This window comes from Zygotorulaspora mrakii, chromosome 4 (assembly GCF_013402915.1).
Source record: "Zygotorulaspora mrakii chromosome 4, complete sequence".
NCBI lineage: Eukaryota > Fungi > Ascomycota > Saccharomycetes > Saccharomycetales > Saccharomycetaceae > Zygotorulaspora > Zygotorulaspora mrakii.
In genome coordinates, this window is record NC_050722.1 from 630,017 (window position 1) to 645,240 (window position 15,224).

At 41.4% G+C, this 15,224-nt stretch overlaps 10 protein-coding genes across 10 annotated transcripts; 6 read left to right on the top strand and 4 right to left on the bottom strand.

Moving 5' to 3' along the window:
• Window positions 1–122: 122 nt before the first annotated feature.
• RAD27 (multifunctional nuclease RAD27) lies at window positions 123–1,268 on the bottom strand (the record flags this gene model as incomplete). Its single annotated transcript, XM_037288445.1, has 1 exon — window positions 123–1,268. The coding sequence occupies one exon, from the start codon at window positions 1,266–1,268 to the stop codon at window positions 123–125; it is 1,146 nt and encodes a 381-aa protein (XP_037144340.1).
• Window positions 1,269–2,100: 832 nt separating this feature from the next.
• ABF1 (DNA-binding protein ABF1) lies at window positions 2,101–3,705 on the top strand (the record flags this gene model as incomplete). The annotated part of the gene is made up of 1 exon (XM_037288446.1): window positions 2,101–3,705. One exon carries the CDS (start codon window positions 2,101–2,103, stop codon window positions 3,703–3,705), a length of 1,605 nt encoding a protein of 534 aa, XP_037144341.1.
• A 266-nt stretch (window positions 3,706–3,971) lies between these two features.
• ATP25 (Atp25p) lies at window positions 3,972–5,801 on the top strand (the record flags this gene model as incomplete). The annotated part of the gene is made up of 1 exon (XM_037288447.1): window positions 3,972–5,801. One exon carries the CDS (start codon window positions 3,972–3,974, stop codon window positions 5,799–5,801), a length of 1,830 nt encoding a protein of 609 aa, XP_037144342.1.
• KTI12 (Kti12p) lies at window positions 5,798–6,736 on the bottom strand (the record flags this gene model as incomplete). Its single annotated transcript, XM_037288448.1, has 1 exon — window positions 5,798–6,736. The coding sequence occupies one exon, from the start codon at window positions 6,734–6,736 to the stop codon at window positions 5,798–5,800; it is 939 nt and encodes a 312-aa protein (XP_037144343.1).
• A 182-nt stretch (window positions 6,737–6,918) lies between these two features.
• MTG1 (putative GTPase MTG1) lies at window positions 6,919–7,980 on the top strand (the record flags this gene model as incomplete). The annotated part of the gene is made up of 1 exon (XM_037288449.1): window positions 6,919–7,980. One exon carries the CDS (start codon window positions 6,919–6,921, stop codon window positions 7,978–7,980), a length of 1,062 nt encoding a protein of 353 aa, XP_037144344.1.
• Window positions 7,981–8,896: 916 nt separating this feature from the next.
• On the top strand, window positions 8,897–10,402 carry HAP4 (transcription factor HAP4; the record flags this gene model as incomplete). Its single annotated transcript, XM_037288450.1, has 1 exon — window positions 8,897–10,402. One exon carries the CDS (start codon window positions 8,897–8,899, stop codon window positions 10,400–10,402), a length of 1,506 nt encoding a protein of 501 aa, XP_037144345.1.
• Window positions 10,403–10,464: 62 nt separating this feature from the next.
• On the bottom strand, window positions 10,465–11,349 carry SNZ1 (pyridoxine biosynthesis protein SNZ1; the record flags this gene model as incomplete). Its single annotated transcript, XM_037288451.1, has 1 exon — window positions 10,465–11,349. The coding sequence occupies one exon, from the start codon at window positions 11,347–11,349 to the stop codon at window positions 10,465–10,467; it is 885 nt and encodes a 294-aa protein (XP_037144346.1).
• A 636-nt stretch (window positions 11,350–11,985) lies between these two features.
• SNO1 (putative pyridoxal 5'-phosphate synthase) lies at window positions 11,986–12,618 on the top strand (the record flags this gene model as incomplete). Its single annotated transcript, XM_037288452.1, has 1 exon — window positions 11,986–12,618. The coding sequence occupies one exon, from the start codon at window positions 11,986–11,988 to the stop codon at window positions 12,616–12,618; it is 633 nt and encodes a 210-aa protein (XP_037144347.1).
• CTF13 (Ctf13p) lies at window positions 12,605–13,891 on the bottom strand (the record flags this gene model as incomplete). Its single annotated transcript, XM_037288453.1, has 1 exon — window positions 12,605–13,891. The coding sequence occupies one exon, from the start codon at window positions 13,889–13,891 to the stop codon at window positions 12,605–12,607; it is 1,287 nt and encodes a 428-aa protein (XP_037144348.1).
• Window positions 13,892–14,066: 175 nt separating this feature from the next.
• SLD2 (Sld2p) lies at window positions 14,067–15,185 on the top strand (the record flags this gene model as incomplete). Its single annotated transcript, XM_037288454.1, has 1 exon — window positions 14,067–15,185. The coding sequence occupies one exon, from the start codon at window positions 14,067–14,069 to the stop codon at window positions 15,183–15,185; it is 1,119 nt and encodes a 372-aa protein (XP_037144349.1).
• Window positions 15,186–15,224: the final 39 nt, after the last annotated feature.

A 15,224-nucleotide genomic window follows, 5' to 3' on the forward strand; every position in this document is an offset into this window, starting at 1 on the left:
TTAAAGATCAAAAAAGAAAAAAAATACACATGTATACAAGAAAATCTCAACAAGGTAATACAGAGTTCGACACCGGCGCAAATAAAAGTTTGGCCGAAATTCGTAACGTAAAGGAGAAACGACTAGTTACCTCTCTTGCCAACTTTGCCTTTAGTCTTAGCATTCTTTTTAGCTAATTTAGCCTTCGCGGCAGCAGCGTCTAGTTGTTCTTTTGTCTTTGGCACCATTTGAAAAAAGCCATCCAACCGTCCTTGTGTCCCCGATTTTAGACCCTTGTGCAATCTTTTGATGCCAGCTTTTACTCTTTCTTCACTGAATCTCTTTTGTACGCATAAAAATTCGATTAATTCGTCCTCCTTTGGTTGAGTCCATTTGAGGTTAACGTCTTTACCGTCAATAACCTCTGGATCGGCAAAGAGTTCACGAACTTCTTTATATGGCCAATTTTCTGGAATTTTCCATTTAGCATTAGCCTCACCAGATTCAAAAAAATCTGCTATTTTTTCCAACGATCCATGTTCTTTGATTAGTTTTAATGCTGTCACCGGGCCAACGCCTTTTATGCTTTCGCAGTAATCACATCCTAGCATAATGCACAAATCTATGAACTGTTCTATTGTAAGGTCCAATCCTTTCAGTACGAGCTCAGTGTCTATTTCATGAATTGGTTCCTTTTTGGCTTCTGAGAATGTTAGATGTCTCAACAAATAGGGAGTTCTGTAACAGAGCGTATCCATATCTTCACTTGCGGCCGCATAAACGACTCCTTTCTTAGCTAGCTCCGCACACTGGGCCTCCGCTTCTGTGGGAGCATTAACGTACGGGATCCCCATCAGTTCGAGAAGGTGCTTGGCTTCTTCGTTGTGCTCCTTCGACACTTTCACCAGGCGTCTCTCCTGTTTCATCTTCTCGACCTGGTCAATTGCTTCTGCTAATTTCTTTTCAGTTTCAGCTCTTCTTGAAGTTCTCTTGTCCAACTCATGGGATTTTAGTGTTGGTGGTTTACCATCGAATACGTAACAGGGCTTGATACCGTTATCAATCATCCTCAGTGTACGATAGAACATTCCCATCAAGTGGGATGTAGTCTCACCAGTCTCGGTCGTCAGTTGGCCACCATCCTGCTGTCTCACTGCGATCAAGAATTGATATAACGACATTGAAGCGTCAATTGCCACTTTTCTGCCAAAAAAAGCCTTGATATCGCTCTTGCGAATTGCAGTGGGAACATGCTCAGATATTATTGCATTTAATCCCTTAATACCCATGATTCTAAGTAGCACTACGTCTTTTGTTGTCTGTCATTTGGCTCTTGAATCAAGAGTTCTGCAACTTTTCAGCATGGACGCGATGAGCAGAAGTGACGCGACACACTCAAAATTTCCCTACATACAAAAAAAGGCAACTTTTTTCACAGAACTACCTCGAGGTGCAATAATTGCCTGCATGGCTTCATTAGAAAATGATCATGCTACGAACTGCAGTTGATGTACAGGATTTGAGCGTACAGAACCACATGTCTTCTCTCAACCAACCCTTTTTTTACGATTAGTGTGCAAGATGAAAAATTCAAAAAGCACCCACCTTCAGAAGTTTTTTTTAAAAAATATAAAAAATAATAATGTAGAAAGCATAAGTTATAGTACTCGCATTTTGACCAATGATTCTACGGCCATCATATAATTCCTCTCCCCACCAGTTCCTCATTCGGGCAAGCTCTTCCTCTTTCTTGATATTCAATTCTGCGCATCTTAAAACCGCCAGGCAAGCCTTCTTCGTTAAAAAGTACGGTCAAAGAGTGTCCGGGACTACGAGCCCGGACACTTTGCTCCCCCCACCTCTCGGGTACAATCCCCCCACCTTGAGTGGCACAAAGCGCAGAAAAAATTTAAAAAACAAAGGTCGTTGCCAGCGATCACTGGAGGTCAATTTTGTAAGATTTTTCGTATTAAACAACAGAACAAGGAGACAACCATTGATGGTACCAATCTAAACATATTCAACATCTCATCTAACGAAGAAAGGTAGTCCAAGACAATCTACAGCTAGTCGAACTGGACAATATCACTGAAATATATAAGGTAGACAGGTGGGTATAAAATGACAAGTTTGTATGAGTACAAACATCCGATTATCAACAAACAGCTTGCTTCGGGAACGGATGATCAGTCTGGTAGAAAGTTTCCGTCTCTAGAAGCCTGGTATGATGTTGTCAACGACTATGAATTTCAAGCAAGGTGTCCGATCATCCTTAAGAATTCGCACAGAAACAAGCATTTTACGTTTGCTTGCCATTTGAAGGATTGCCCTTTCAAAGTTTTGCTCAGTTACTGCGGTAATCAAAGTGGTAATATACAGGATGACCTGGAAGGTGGTGTACAGCACGAACATAGTCATCATGGAGATTCGTTGGTGTCGATGGATCAGAAGGCCAAGTTGCCAGGACAGGAGCAAGATGGTAAAATCAAAGGAAACGATGGAGAGGGGTCCCACCAGGTTGATAATGGCGATCACAATCATAACGGCCATGGGGACAACGTTGGGCCGGATACAAGAAAGTACACAGATGCGGACGCTGAAGATGATGACGTGAGTGCGGCTATTGCTGCGGCAGTTGCAGCAGTACAAGACGTGCGCGGTAAGGAGGAGGGACAGTTCGGCGAGGAGTACATGTCGGCGCCCGCTTTACATGGTGCTGCCGCTGGTGGTCAGTCCACTGAAGCTGTGGTGAGGGGACCGTTCATTGTTACCAAGATCGAGCCTTATCATAACCATCCTTTGGAGTCTAATTTGTCGTTGAGCAAGTTTGTGTTGACAAAAGTACCAAGAATATTGCAACACGATTTGAATTTTGATCAAATACTGGAGAGTTTGTGCAATGAAGAGGATAATACTGTATCTAAATTCCGTGTTTCTCAATACGTTGAAGAGTCGGGTCTGTTAGATATTTTGAAGGAACGTTACGGCCTCACAGATGCTGATATTGATAAAAAATTACTGTCACATATTTCAAGACGTGTTACCACGTACAAGGCACGTTTCGTGCTTAAGAAGAAGAAAAATGGAGACTACGGTACTGTATCTCAGAATACTGGCAACGGCAACGCTAGCGGCGCCAGCCATTACGGTCAACGTTCAGGAAGGGGGGCTTCAATGAATTCCCGTTCCACTGGCGATCAAGGAGAACATCACCTTCATCAAATGAACCACCATCATCATCAGCTCCAGCAGGCTATACAACGTGCCGTTGATGATCATGAAAATGCAGGTTCCCATGGTCACTTGCAATCATTGGAGGACAGTAATTTGAATCCTGAATTGAACGACGATGCTGAAGCACAAGCTGCTGCACAGGCTGCAATGGGTGAAGCTGCAGCATTGAAAAGATCTGTTCAGGAGATGGTTGATCAGGAAGAAACAGATGACGAAAACGCAAGAAAACGTCAAATGATGAAATTAACAGCTTCAATGCACAGTAATCTAGTTAATGATGATGGCTCTCTAGTTTCATTAGATGATACACAAGACGATAAACTGCCACGCGATGTAGCAGAACAGCTAAGATTACTTTCGTCCCATTTCAAGGAAGTCGAGGCACATAACATGGGTAATCAGTCAGGTGGAGATGGTGAGGATGAATCAAAACTCATTGTCAAGGACGAGATTCCAGATGAAAATATTCAACCTGAATTAAGGGGACAGTAATACGCTAAAGTCGGTTATTGTTCCCATGATAATCATTACTACTCTTATTACTTTTAATTTTTTTTAGACTATTTTGTTGTAAACTATAATATATATGTAAGTAAATTTGTATTTTGGAGAAATATGGCTTTATTTTAACTCAAGGTGATAAGGATGGCACGTGACTCCTGTGCGCATAAGCGTTAACAAAATTGAAGCTGATTTGAGAAGACATCGAAAGTGAATCGAAAATAACTTGTGGCAGATTGCAAACGATTAAAACAGCGATGCTTACCCCAAGAGTGAGACTTTTATTGATAAGGCGGCTGATTACTGTTGGGCCTATTGTAACTCCTTTGCGACATACTATTACCAGGAAGTACTCAACTAACGGCACTAAATTGCTCGAAGATGAAGCACTGAAAGATAATGGTGCAAAGAATGAAAAGGGGCCTGCTACTTCCAACTCACCTGTAGATACTAAGCCATGGTATTTGTCTATGGTTGACAGAGACATTTCTCAGAATCTGTCTGCAGTCGAGAATGAATATATTAACTTGCCCGATGAATCACCGGAATCACTACTCAAGATCACAAAGTATTTAAAAGGTGAAATGGGACTAAAAGATATCTTGATATTTGATCTCAAAGAAAAAAAAAGTGGTGATTATAATACCGCAGTAACCAAGATAAGTGATTTTGTTATCATTGCAACGGCTAGATCAGCAAAGCATTGCCAAAGTACATTTGTTCAACTGAATGCTATGCTGAAACAAACATTTAAATCAGTCGCATATGTAGAAGGTAATGTAAATTCCAAAGAGGAAAGGAAAAAATTCAAAAGAATGGCCAGAAAATCTAATTTAGGTAAATCTTGGGGAGCAAACTCGGGAACAACTTCAACAGGATTTGCAAAAGATTCAGAAGCATGGTTTATGATAGACTGCAATGTGGATAAAATTTTTGTAAATATTTTAACTGAGAGAAGACGTGGTGAATTAAATCTAGAAGAATTATATGCACCAGAGAGTGAAAGAGATAAATATCAATTACGCCAAAAGTCAACAGCTACTCAACCTAAAGACGATAATCTATTACAAGTTGGTGAAGAAAATAATGTTCTTTCAGGATTGAGACGTTTAGCATACCAGAGAAGACAGTACTCAACATCGTCGCCAATAAACACTGAACCTACAAAGGAACATTTCAAAGATTTTTTGAAAAAGGCTTTAAATGAAAAAAATTTCGAAGAAGCTCATAGTATAATTAAACAGAGTCAAGAGCTAGAATCCCTGTCGTTGTTACAAACCATCACTGATTCTTTGGCCAATGTTAATGTTACGACAGACGCTATAAATGAAATAGATAAATGGCAAGACATATTTGAATATTGTTGGCCACTACCTTTACCCATGGAAACATCATTTCAATACTGGTCATTGAGAATGAAATTTCTTAAAATGTTAAATGTTGCAAATCCACAGCTATACCCGTGTTCCAAGATTATCGATGATTATCTTATAAGAAAAAAAACAAGCGGATTTTACCTAAGTAGCGATGATCTGTTGCAATATTTGCAGTTGGTAAAGATAAATTTGAATCTAATTCAAGGTGGGAATTATTGGGATTTATTAAAAAGTAACGAAAACATAGTAAAAGCTTTAAAAGTTTTTAACGAATTGAATTTAGCGAATGATCATATAATCGTATCAATGTTGTTGAAACTCATGGTAATGGAAAATAATACATCTATCAAACTGCATTCACTATATGAGGTTATTGATTTTTTATGTTGCCAAAGAGATAATTTAAGCAGTAATGTTATTGTAGCAGTTCTAGAAACATTAGCGTCAGTTAAGGATTGGAATAAATTTTTCCAGTTTTGGGAAGTAGGAATCAAAGGCGTGGTTCCTGGACAAGATTATAGACCATGGAGTAAATTCATAAGAATAATACTTAACTCAAACGACATTGAATTAATGCAAAAACTAATAGAAGAAGGCCATCTTTTATGGATAAAGAGGAATGAGGTGGAGATTACGAATGATTTAATTGAACAATTGCGTAAATTGTTCCGAAGGACTGATTACGATCTGAAATCATATTTAGATATTTAATCGTTTAAATTTTTACTCAAATAATCTGCAAATAACGGTACAATTCTTTTTTCATCCATGTCTCTCAATTTATTTAATGTGACAAACTGCCTTTTGAGTCTTTGCAAGTGTGGTAAAGAGATCGAAATCGTTGGTAGATCGACGTAAAAACAATTGTCGTCATTGATGTCTGTCACACCTTCGGAGACAATGACTCTTGCTGAGCAGTTAGAATTTCCAATCGATTGTAAAGTCTTTATATGGTTCATGATCTTTTTCACAACAAGCGTCGTTTCGGAATCCAGTTTTTGAATGAAGTTTGTTTGTGAGGCGGGCTTCAAAATTGTGGCACTGTTGGGCTTCTGCAATGCTTTGGAAAGTGAATCGCGAGAGTTAGCTGCTCTATTGAACACCGCAACGGTGATATCATCGATGAAGTCCGATATGGAATCTTGAGTCGTTAATACCGGGAACAACGGCGAGTCCCATCGGGTTTGCGCGTTTGGCTCTTCATACCTCTGTATCAATTGATCTAACAGTTCCCTGTCCCAAACGTCCTCGGGCTCCCCGCGCTGTTGATTCCATTCCAGGATCTGATCTACCGGGCACATTGTCTGGATCAGACAATAGGTTGTAGACACATTTTTCACCTCGCAGTGCAACTGGTACCTAAAACCCTTGATATAGTTCAACGAGTCGACTATCACAATATTGGTTTTGGTCAAATCCCTTTTCACAGCGCTGATGATTTCAGAACGCAGTTTCCTCTCATTTTTCGACGAAATGTAGTCCGAATGCTTGATGCCCAGAGACTTGTCTGAGTGATAAATTATGTTATAATTTTTCTTCGCCAGTTGCGGATCGCTCTCTAACCGTTTCTGCAACAGCGCTACCAATTCTCTGGCAACAGTTGTCTTCCCAGTACACGGATACCCGGTGAGCAAGATTAGTGGCATTGCTTTCCCTCCATCTTCTACATCTCCAACGCCATATCCGCACACCGTCTACTTTTTCCAATTATTTTTTTATTTTTTTCATCTTGTTGCAATGCAACAAATTTTTCTGCAAGCCTACATACATAAGGACCTCGATCGATGCCCGCACCCCGCTGCTGCACCACACCCACAGCAAATCAGTCATGTTCATGCCCAGATATGTGTTCCCCACATACAACATAGCAAAACAAGATTTCAAAGGACACCAGCTGAAAGCACTGAGAAAACTGGACTCCCTGAAGCCGCAAATCCAACTGATCTGCGAAATCAGAGATATAAGGGCGCCGCTCTCCACACGCAACGTGCTCATCGACAAGATAATCGACAAGAGGTTCCACGAAAAACTCGTAATCTACACCAGGAAGGACCTGATGACACACAATCCGGAGTACCTCCAGAAGCTCTCCGCATGGCACGAACAAATTGGCGAAAACTACATAATGATCAACTCCAAGAGAGCGCCTGATGTAGCGAACGTCCTCAAGACGCTGCAATGGTACAAGAAAAAGTATCACGACAACCTGGACGGCATCCCGCCGCCAATGGGATACAAAGTCCTCGTCAGTGGCATGCCCAACGTCGGCAAGTCCACGTTAATAAACTCATTGAGATACCTAGGGAGCGACGCCAACAGGGGCAAAAAAGTCGCCAGAACCGGGGCCGAGGCCGGCATTACGCGCTCGACGAGCGAGTTGATCCGGATCGGCGCGGCGCACGACCAACTCTATCTGATCGATACCCCGGGAATTGGCCTGCCGGGGCGACTCAACGTCGGCAACAAGATGATAGTGCTGTCGCTGTGCGGATGCATCAAACAGGGCGTCATCGACCCGATAATAGAGGCTGACTACCTGCTGTTCTTGATGAACCTACAACGCGGGGCAACAGAACGCTCGTCTTTCCTGCAGTGGTATCCCGCGATCGGTGAACGCCCGAGTAACGACATCTACGAGGTACTGGAAAGGATGAGAAAGAACAGGAAATCGACGCTCGAAGACCTTGCCAGATCGTGGATCCAGAGGACCATCCTTTCGCATGATCTCATTTTTGACAAGGAGCTGCTGCTACCCGCCGACGACTTCTCCTTCCGAGACTATGTCAGGAACGAAGTTGCGTCATCCGCAAGTTTCGGAATGTCGACGGAGAACACGCGCAGAACGACGCGTCAGAACGACTCGTCCTTGTTCCGAAAGCACATACAATGAGCGCACGACTGCGTGCTGCGTGCTGCGTGCTGCGGGCTGCAGGCTGCGGGGCCCCCTTGCCCCTCGGTTTCCCCTCGTTTTCCCCTCGGTCGCCCCTCGGTCGCCCCTCGGCGCCGCCCCTGCCCTCCTTGTGGGGCACTGCTGCGTAACTGCCGCGCGTCATTGTCTCTAGGCTTGCTTCGGCAATGCATAGCAAAGACGTCGCCCTGAAAGTAATGTTTTCCTTTTGACATTTCCGTGTCGGGACACGGAAATGTTTGCTTCCACCCAGAGGGCGGTGGCAGGCGGGCGTTCGAAGTGATCGGAAATCGTTCTTTTTTGTTTTTCTCTTTGTGGTAACGAAAACTCAGCGTTCTGTTCGGCGTATTTTCCCTCCGCGCGACGTTTCCCCCCCAGTAGGGCGATGATCCCGGATCCTGAAGTCGTACTCTCACGGTTGAGAAAATTTTCATGTCAAACAAAGCTTCAGATGCAGATGCAGTTTTTGGTTTTTTTTTTCTTTCTTCCTTGAAATTATTTAAGTTTGTATCCGATGCAACATCTCTCAAAGTATCTCAGGCTCTTGTTGCTCGTTCCGATCCTATAGGAGTGGTGGTTACATTTTGTAAATATTCTTCTCATATATATATACACACTGGCAGCAGCAGGGTTTGCATATCAGCTGGACGATTTTTCAGGTGAAAGTAACGAACGCTGATTTCTATTTATTTTCTTCTGAGTGGCTGTCGAAAGTGTGATTTTGAAGTTGAATTGAGTTGAACCGCAAGAATCTAGGCATGTTGTGGGGATATTAACGTTGATGTTTTGAAAAAAAAAATTTTTATTACTATTTATTATATTCTTACCATACACACGCGCGCTTATTGTACATTTACGCTTCACGTTTTAGGATTTACTATTCTTTTGTTATTTATTGATGTCTGTAACGAAACATTTGCCAATACAGCCATATCCGGGTATTCACAGCGCAGTTGGAAGCGATGCGCACGATCACGCAGGCAGCGGAAATGCGACTGCGAAGGAGTGTTCCAAGGGGCTCAAGATAAGGACGTCGAGACACTGGGTGCTGCCACCTAGACCCAAGCCGGGGCGCAAGCCCAACCATTCGCATGATAGTTCAAAAAAGAAGAAGCAGGCCCAAAGCCAGACCCAAAGCCAGGTGCGAACGCAGGCCCAGACGCCCGTGCCGGAACCAGTGCAGGCGGAAAAGTCGAACAAAGGTCTTCTCAAGAAAGAAATCATCTCGATCAAGTTGGAGAACAACAAGTTGAAAGTGGAGCTGGGCCAGCTGGTCGACAATCTGCAGGATCTGAAGCAGAAGTATAATCTAGCGAGGCAAAAAAGCCACGACAACGATCTGATAAAGGAGAAGGCGAAGCAGAAGCCCAAAGACAAGGCGAGACCGAAAAAAACGACAAACACGAGCATGAGCGCTAGTGCTGGCACGAAAGCTAATCCCAAGAAAAGAGAATACCTTGACGATTCGACGTTCGCATTCTTGAAGTTTGAGGACGAAAGCGATGAAATGCGTACAGAATCTGAATCAGTGGGCTTATCACCCATTTTGATCTCGAACGCAAAGATGAACTGCACGTCGTCGATTTCCAGCTGCAAGACAATCCTAACTGATGATGAGGACATTCTAACGGTGTCGTCATCTACACCGAATTCTCTATTCTCATCAGATTTACAGCATTCCTCTTCGATTTCGTCCGCTTCTTCCATCAATGTGACTGCTGCATCTACGACGAATCATCAATTGAACAATAGAGCTTCGCCAGGTAAAAATACAGTTGCGGCAAGCAATGATCTAAGGTTTTTGGACAGCTATGAACAAATGCACTTTTATGACAAATACATGTGTGCCGAGCCTGTCGCTCAGCCGGTGCTCGAAGCAGAACACCAGCATCAGCAGCACCAACCACAACAGCAACAGCAAAGTTTACACTCCATCAAGGAAGAAGACTCTGATTTCCCATTGATGTCACTTGCATCAAACGATAACGAAAACGTTTTGAGTTTCTTACAACAAAACAATGATAGCGAATTACCGTCCTTTACTTCAGATCCAAGTAAGCCATGCTACAATGGCCTTTTTTTTAACTCAAAACCAAGTTACGAAACTGATGATTTATTTCAAAATATATCTGTACCTCAAGATACTGATGATACTTTGATGACAACAACAACTGCAACAACTGCAACGACTGCAACAACAAGCTTCTACGTTCCTCCCTCATTAGAGGAATTGATGGAAGAACAAGATGGTGGAACGAAATTTTTCTCAATGATAAATACTACCACTACCACGGCTACCACTATTCCCGCTAATGCTGATGATGATGACGATGCTTTAAATTTACATAATTACGATGACGATTTTGATATGTTAAAAGTTGAGGTTTTTGACATGGTTAACTAAAATAATTATATATATATATATTCCTTCTAATGCTAATGTCTTTTACGAAAACTCTGCAACTTCTACCAGCCGATTTCGGCTAGTCTTTTGTCACTTTGCTTTATGGATTCAACGGAAATACCGCCCATTAAATCACCCAAATCGCTTGAAACCTGAAGCAATTTAGCTGCATCGTTATAGTGTGTCGTTGCTTCAACGATTGCCTTGGCCAACTTCTCTGGGTTGGATGATTTGAAAATACCTGATCCAACAAAGACACCTTCACAACCTAGTTGCATCAATAATGCAGCATCTGCTGGTGTGGCTACACCGCCTGCGGCAAAATTAACCACTGGCAACTTGCCTTGTTCGAGCACTTGCATTAATAATTCTGTAGGAACTCTTAATTCTTTTGCTTTTGCTTTTATTTCTTCATCCGTCTTCAAGGTTTTCTTATATTCTGCAATTTCACCTTTAATTTTTGTGATATGTTTGACTGCCTCTGATACATCTCCAGTCCCCGCTTCACCCTTCGTACGGATCATTGCAGCACCTTCATCAATTCTCCTTAGTGCCTCCCCCAGATTCTTGGCACCGCAAACAAACGGAACATTATATTCATTCTTTTTAATATGATGCTCCCAATCAGCAGGCGTCAATACTTCACTTTCGTCAATATAATCAACTTCCAGAGCTTGTAAAATCTGTGCTTCCACAAAATGCCCAATACGTACTTTTGCCATCACAGGAATCGAAACACTTGCCATGATGTCTTTAATCATCTTTGGATCGGACATACGACACACCTGGCCAGATTTACGCATATCGGCAGGTATACGTTCCAACGCCATAACAGCACAAGCTCCGGCTTTCTCTGCAATGATGGCCTGTTCAGGATTAACGACATCCATGATAACACCACCTTTCAACATTTGGGCTAAGCCACTCTTAATCTTCAACTCTGACATCTCCTTCTATTGGTTTATTCAGTTGAACTTGTCAAGTATTAAGATATGTAAGGCAAGACAATATGTAGCCGAACATTTATCTTTTCCATTCTTACCTCAATTATATATGTTCGTTACAACAAGCCGTATCAATCATTCTCCACTTATTATGCTCAGCTACTGCAGCGTTCCTCAATTGCCCTTTGATATCCTTCTCCGTCTGAATTAGTTAGTGAAAGATCGCCGTGACATTTGCTCGCGCTAAAGCCTCGTCAGTGAAGAGCGACTCATTGAAAGAAGTCAAAAGATGATAAAACAGCCTTAGAAAACAATAGCGGAATCACAGAAGGAAACTGCATAGGAACAATCGCTTTCAATTATTATGACTCAATGCGCATAAAGAGTTGTTTCTTCTTTGTTATGAGTAAAACTCCAAATAGGCCACGCTGGCATATCTAATTAACAATCTACATGCACTATGTAGAAAAAAAGAACAAAAAAAATCGGGCGTCAGAAAAGGGTCTTATTTCTTGCCTCGTCAAGTGCACATATCTTTTGTTAAAGACCTGCCCTCCGTTACTTTCAATATATAAGACAGATATTGTAAAGGCTCATGAAATTTCCTTATTGTAGAGTGAGGCCGTGTTGATATATAAGATGGGCAAATGTGTTGGTATACTAGCTTTACAGGGTGCCTTCATAGAGCACATACAACATCTTGAGAAATGTATAACAGAAAACAAGTACGATCTGAGTGTTACCACGGTGAAGACGCCTGAAGAACTGGAAATATGTGATGCATTGATTATACCTGGTGGTGAGTCCACGTCCATGTCATTAATCGCACAAAGAACAGGGATGTATCCTCATCTGTTGAAGTTTGTACATGATCCAAGCAAAGCTATATGGGGTACATGTGCTGGACTAATTTATCTGTCAAAGGAACTCTCGAATGAAAAGGAACTTGTAAAGCCGCTGAATTTATTGAAGGTTAAGGTTAAGAGAAATGCATTCGGTAGACAAGCTCAATCCTTCATTAAGGATTGTGATTTTTCAAGCTTTATCCCAGACTGCACTGACTTTCCTACTGTTTTCATTAGAGCACCAGTCATTGAAACAATTCTTGATCCGCAAGAAGTATTGCCACTATACACGTTAGATAATGGCTTGATTGTTGCCGCGACTCAGGGTAAAAACATATTGGCGACATCATTTCATCCGGAATTAGCTGAAAATGACAGCAGGTTTCATGATTGGTTTATCAAAAAATTTGTACTCAAACAACTATGATTTCTTTTACAGTCCGCATAGTTGTTCCATGTAGCAATATCCTTTTATTGTCATAAAGATTACTTGGGACAACGATTTTGTTTCCTTTTATCTGCTGTACATCCTGTATTCTAATTAGGTTTAATGACCCCAAAGCATTGAAGACTAATGTTTTGCATTCTTCAATTTTATCTAGATCATCAATCGAACTATTATTTATTCTCTTTAAGGTTGTGTAACCATAAGGAGAGTCATTTTTCCATTTTTGAAAATGATTCTCTTGAATTCTAGCTTCAATGGCATCTAGAAGCAGCCACCAATTCAGCGTATTGACTTTTCTGACGTTCAATACCTGACATTTGCTCGGTATAACAAGCATATTTAAATTGATCTCCTGCACATTGATTAAAGTCAATTCTCTTAAATTTTCCCAACGAGTCAAGTCACATAACCCTAACTTTGGAATTTGTGTCAAGTTTATTTTTTTAATTCTGCTTCTAACAATATAATTTATTGTCTTTCCTGGATTGTCTCTGACCCCATGCATATTAATCAAAGTCTCATATAAATGATATCCTCTCACTCCAATCTCAATAAGGTTCTTCATAGATTCCATATTTTTTATTATACTGATGACACTAACATCTGTCAGTTGGTAGGGTGAATCTTCGTCTAGATCCTGATGATACTTCATGCTCAAATCATCTTCTTTCTCATCCTCCAGCAAGATGCAGTTGATAAAGGGAAGCATTTCATTTTGCTTTAAATCATGCAGTAGCGTGTCTAGTTTTGCGGATGTATAATTCTCTAAATTGACCCTCACATAATCTATATCCATCTCGGTCCCTATATTGGCAATCCATCGTACATATTCGCGATACGTGTACCATAATTGAATCATACTATCTTTGAAGTATGCCAGTCGTAGCTTGTTGCCCAATTCAACGCAATCGATTTGTCCTAGCAGTTCCCCGCCGTAAACGTGATTCAACCGTAGACTGTCTAGTACAATACCATCATATCTTAGCCACAGCGAATACTCTAACCATTTATCAATTAATGCAGGGGAGTACTCAAAAATGTCGAGGTATTGAGAAAACCAGTGGTAAAGCTCTTTGTGAATTAGTTTTTGGTATTTGGTCCTTTTGTATAGCCCAGTAAGCACCTGAACAGTTTCTGCTGCATACAACTTCTCTATGCATTGCGGCCCGGCCAGAGTGAATTCTCCATCTAGTTGGAAATAGACTAAGCAACGAATATCAACAGGTAATTGTAGAAATAAACGTATATCCATTCCCTTGATTTAATTCTCTTTTTTTACTTCAATGCCTTATTGGATCTCATTGAGCGCGTCTTTTAAAGCTTACGCGCAATATGTAAATTGACAGTCTCTTTTCAATGGATCAGGCGGCTGGATGTATCTAAAGCAACACTAAAACAATAACAGGTGAACCAGAGAAAACTAATTGATGGCACCACAAATAGATGAACTGAAAATTGACTTAAAGAAGTGGGAACATAGCTTCATAAAAGACCGAGGAAGAGAACCAACAAAGGATGACATTAAACGATTGCCTGATGTGAAAAAGTTGTACAAGCAGTATTCTGCCTTGAAGAAAGGGAATACGTCACAAGACACCAAAGAGAGGGTATTTGCAGAAAATCGATCTCCAAAAAAGAACCTAGCAGCCTCTTTAGAAAGCATATCACTGGTAGAGTTGGGGCCGACACCGCAGATCCATGGCAAGGCAATGAGCATATTTGAGATGGGGATTTCCCCAATCAAACAACCCAATCCAATGGATGAAACACTAGATCATCCATTCGCTGTAGTTCCAACGTCTAAAAGTGGCTATTTTTGGTCTGATAGGGACGACGAAAAGAGCGTGAAGAGGCAACTGCAATTCACAGATACGATACCCAATTCATCGCCCTTCAAAAATCAACAAGTACATCTCCGACCTAAATATTATGGCCCAAATTCCCCTCTAAAACTATCCGACACAAATATTGAACTCAGTCTTGTACAATGGCAGCCTATTAGAGGTACTCCGAGAAAGCATAAGACAGATGTCAATGAGATCAATTCCTTCAGTCCCTCTCCTTTGGTAAAGAGACCACTTACAAAGTCACTGCTTGAACTAGTACAAGAGCAGGAAGCTATTGTCGAAGAATTCAAAAATATGAGTGCTGAGCACGACTCTTTAATGAACCTGGAACAGAGTACAGAACCGGAGGAGCTTTCCGAGCAAGAGACCGCTGGACAAGGTCCTAGTAAGCCCAAAAGAAGAATTCTGCGAAGATTTGCGCCAGCTGCCACTCATGAGACTGTGAAAAGAAACATTTCGGAAGAATTGATCAAATTGAAGCAAAGACATGTCAATGAGTTCTACGGAAACCAGGTCTTTGCGGAACCTGAGGAGAGTGAACAGCATGAGAAAGATCCGAACAAAGCAGAGAACACGACTGTAAAGAAGACTGTAAAGCGGAAAAACAAGAAGTATAATCTGGTGAGCAACAACTTTAAGAGACTCAGATTACCAAAAAAGGGCTCTTCCAAAAAGTTTTGGGGTAAGAGAAGAAGATAAACATAATATACCAAATAATTACTTACATGCATTTTATAG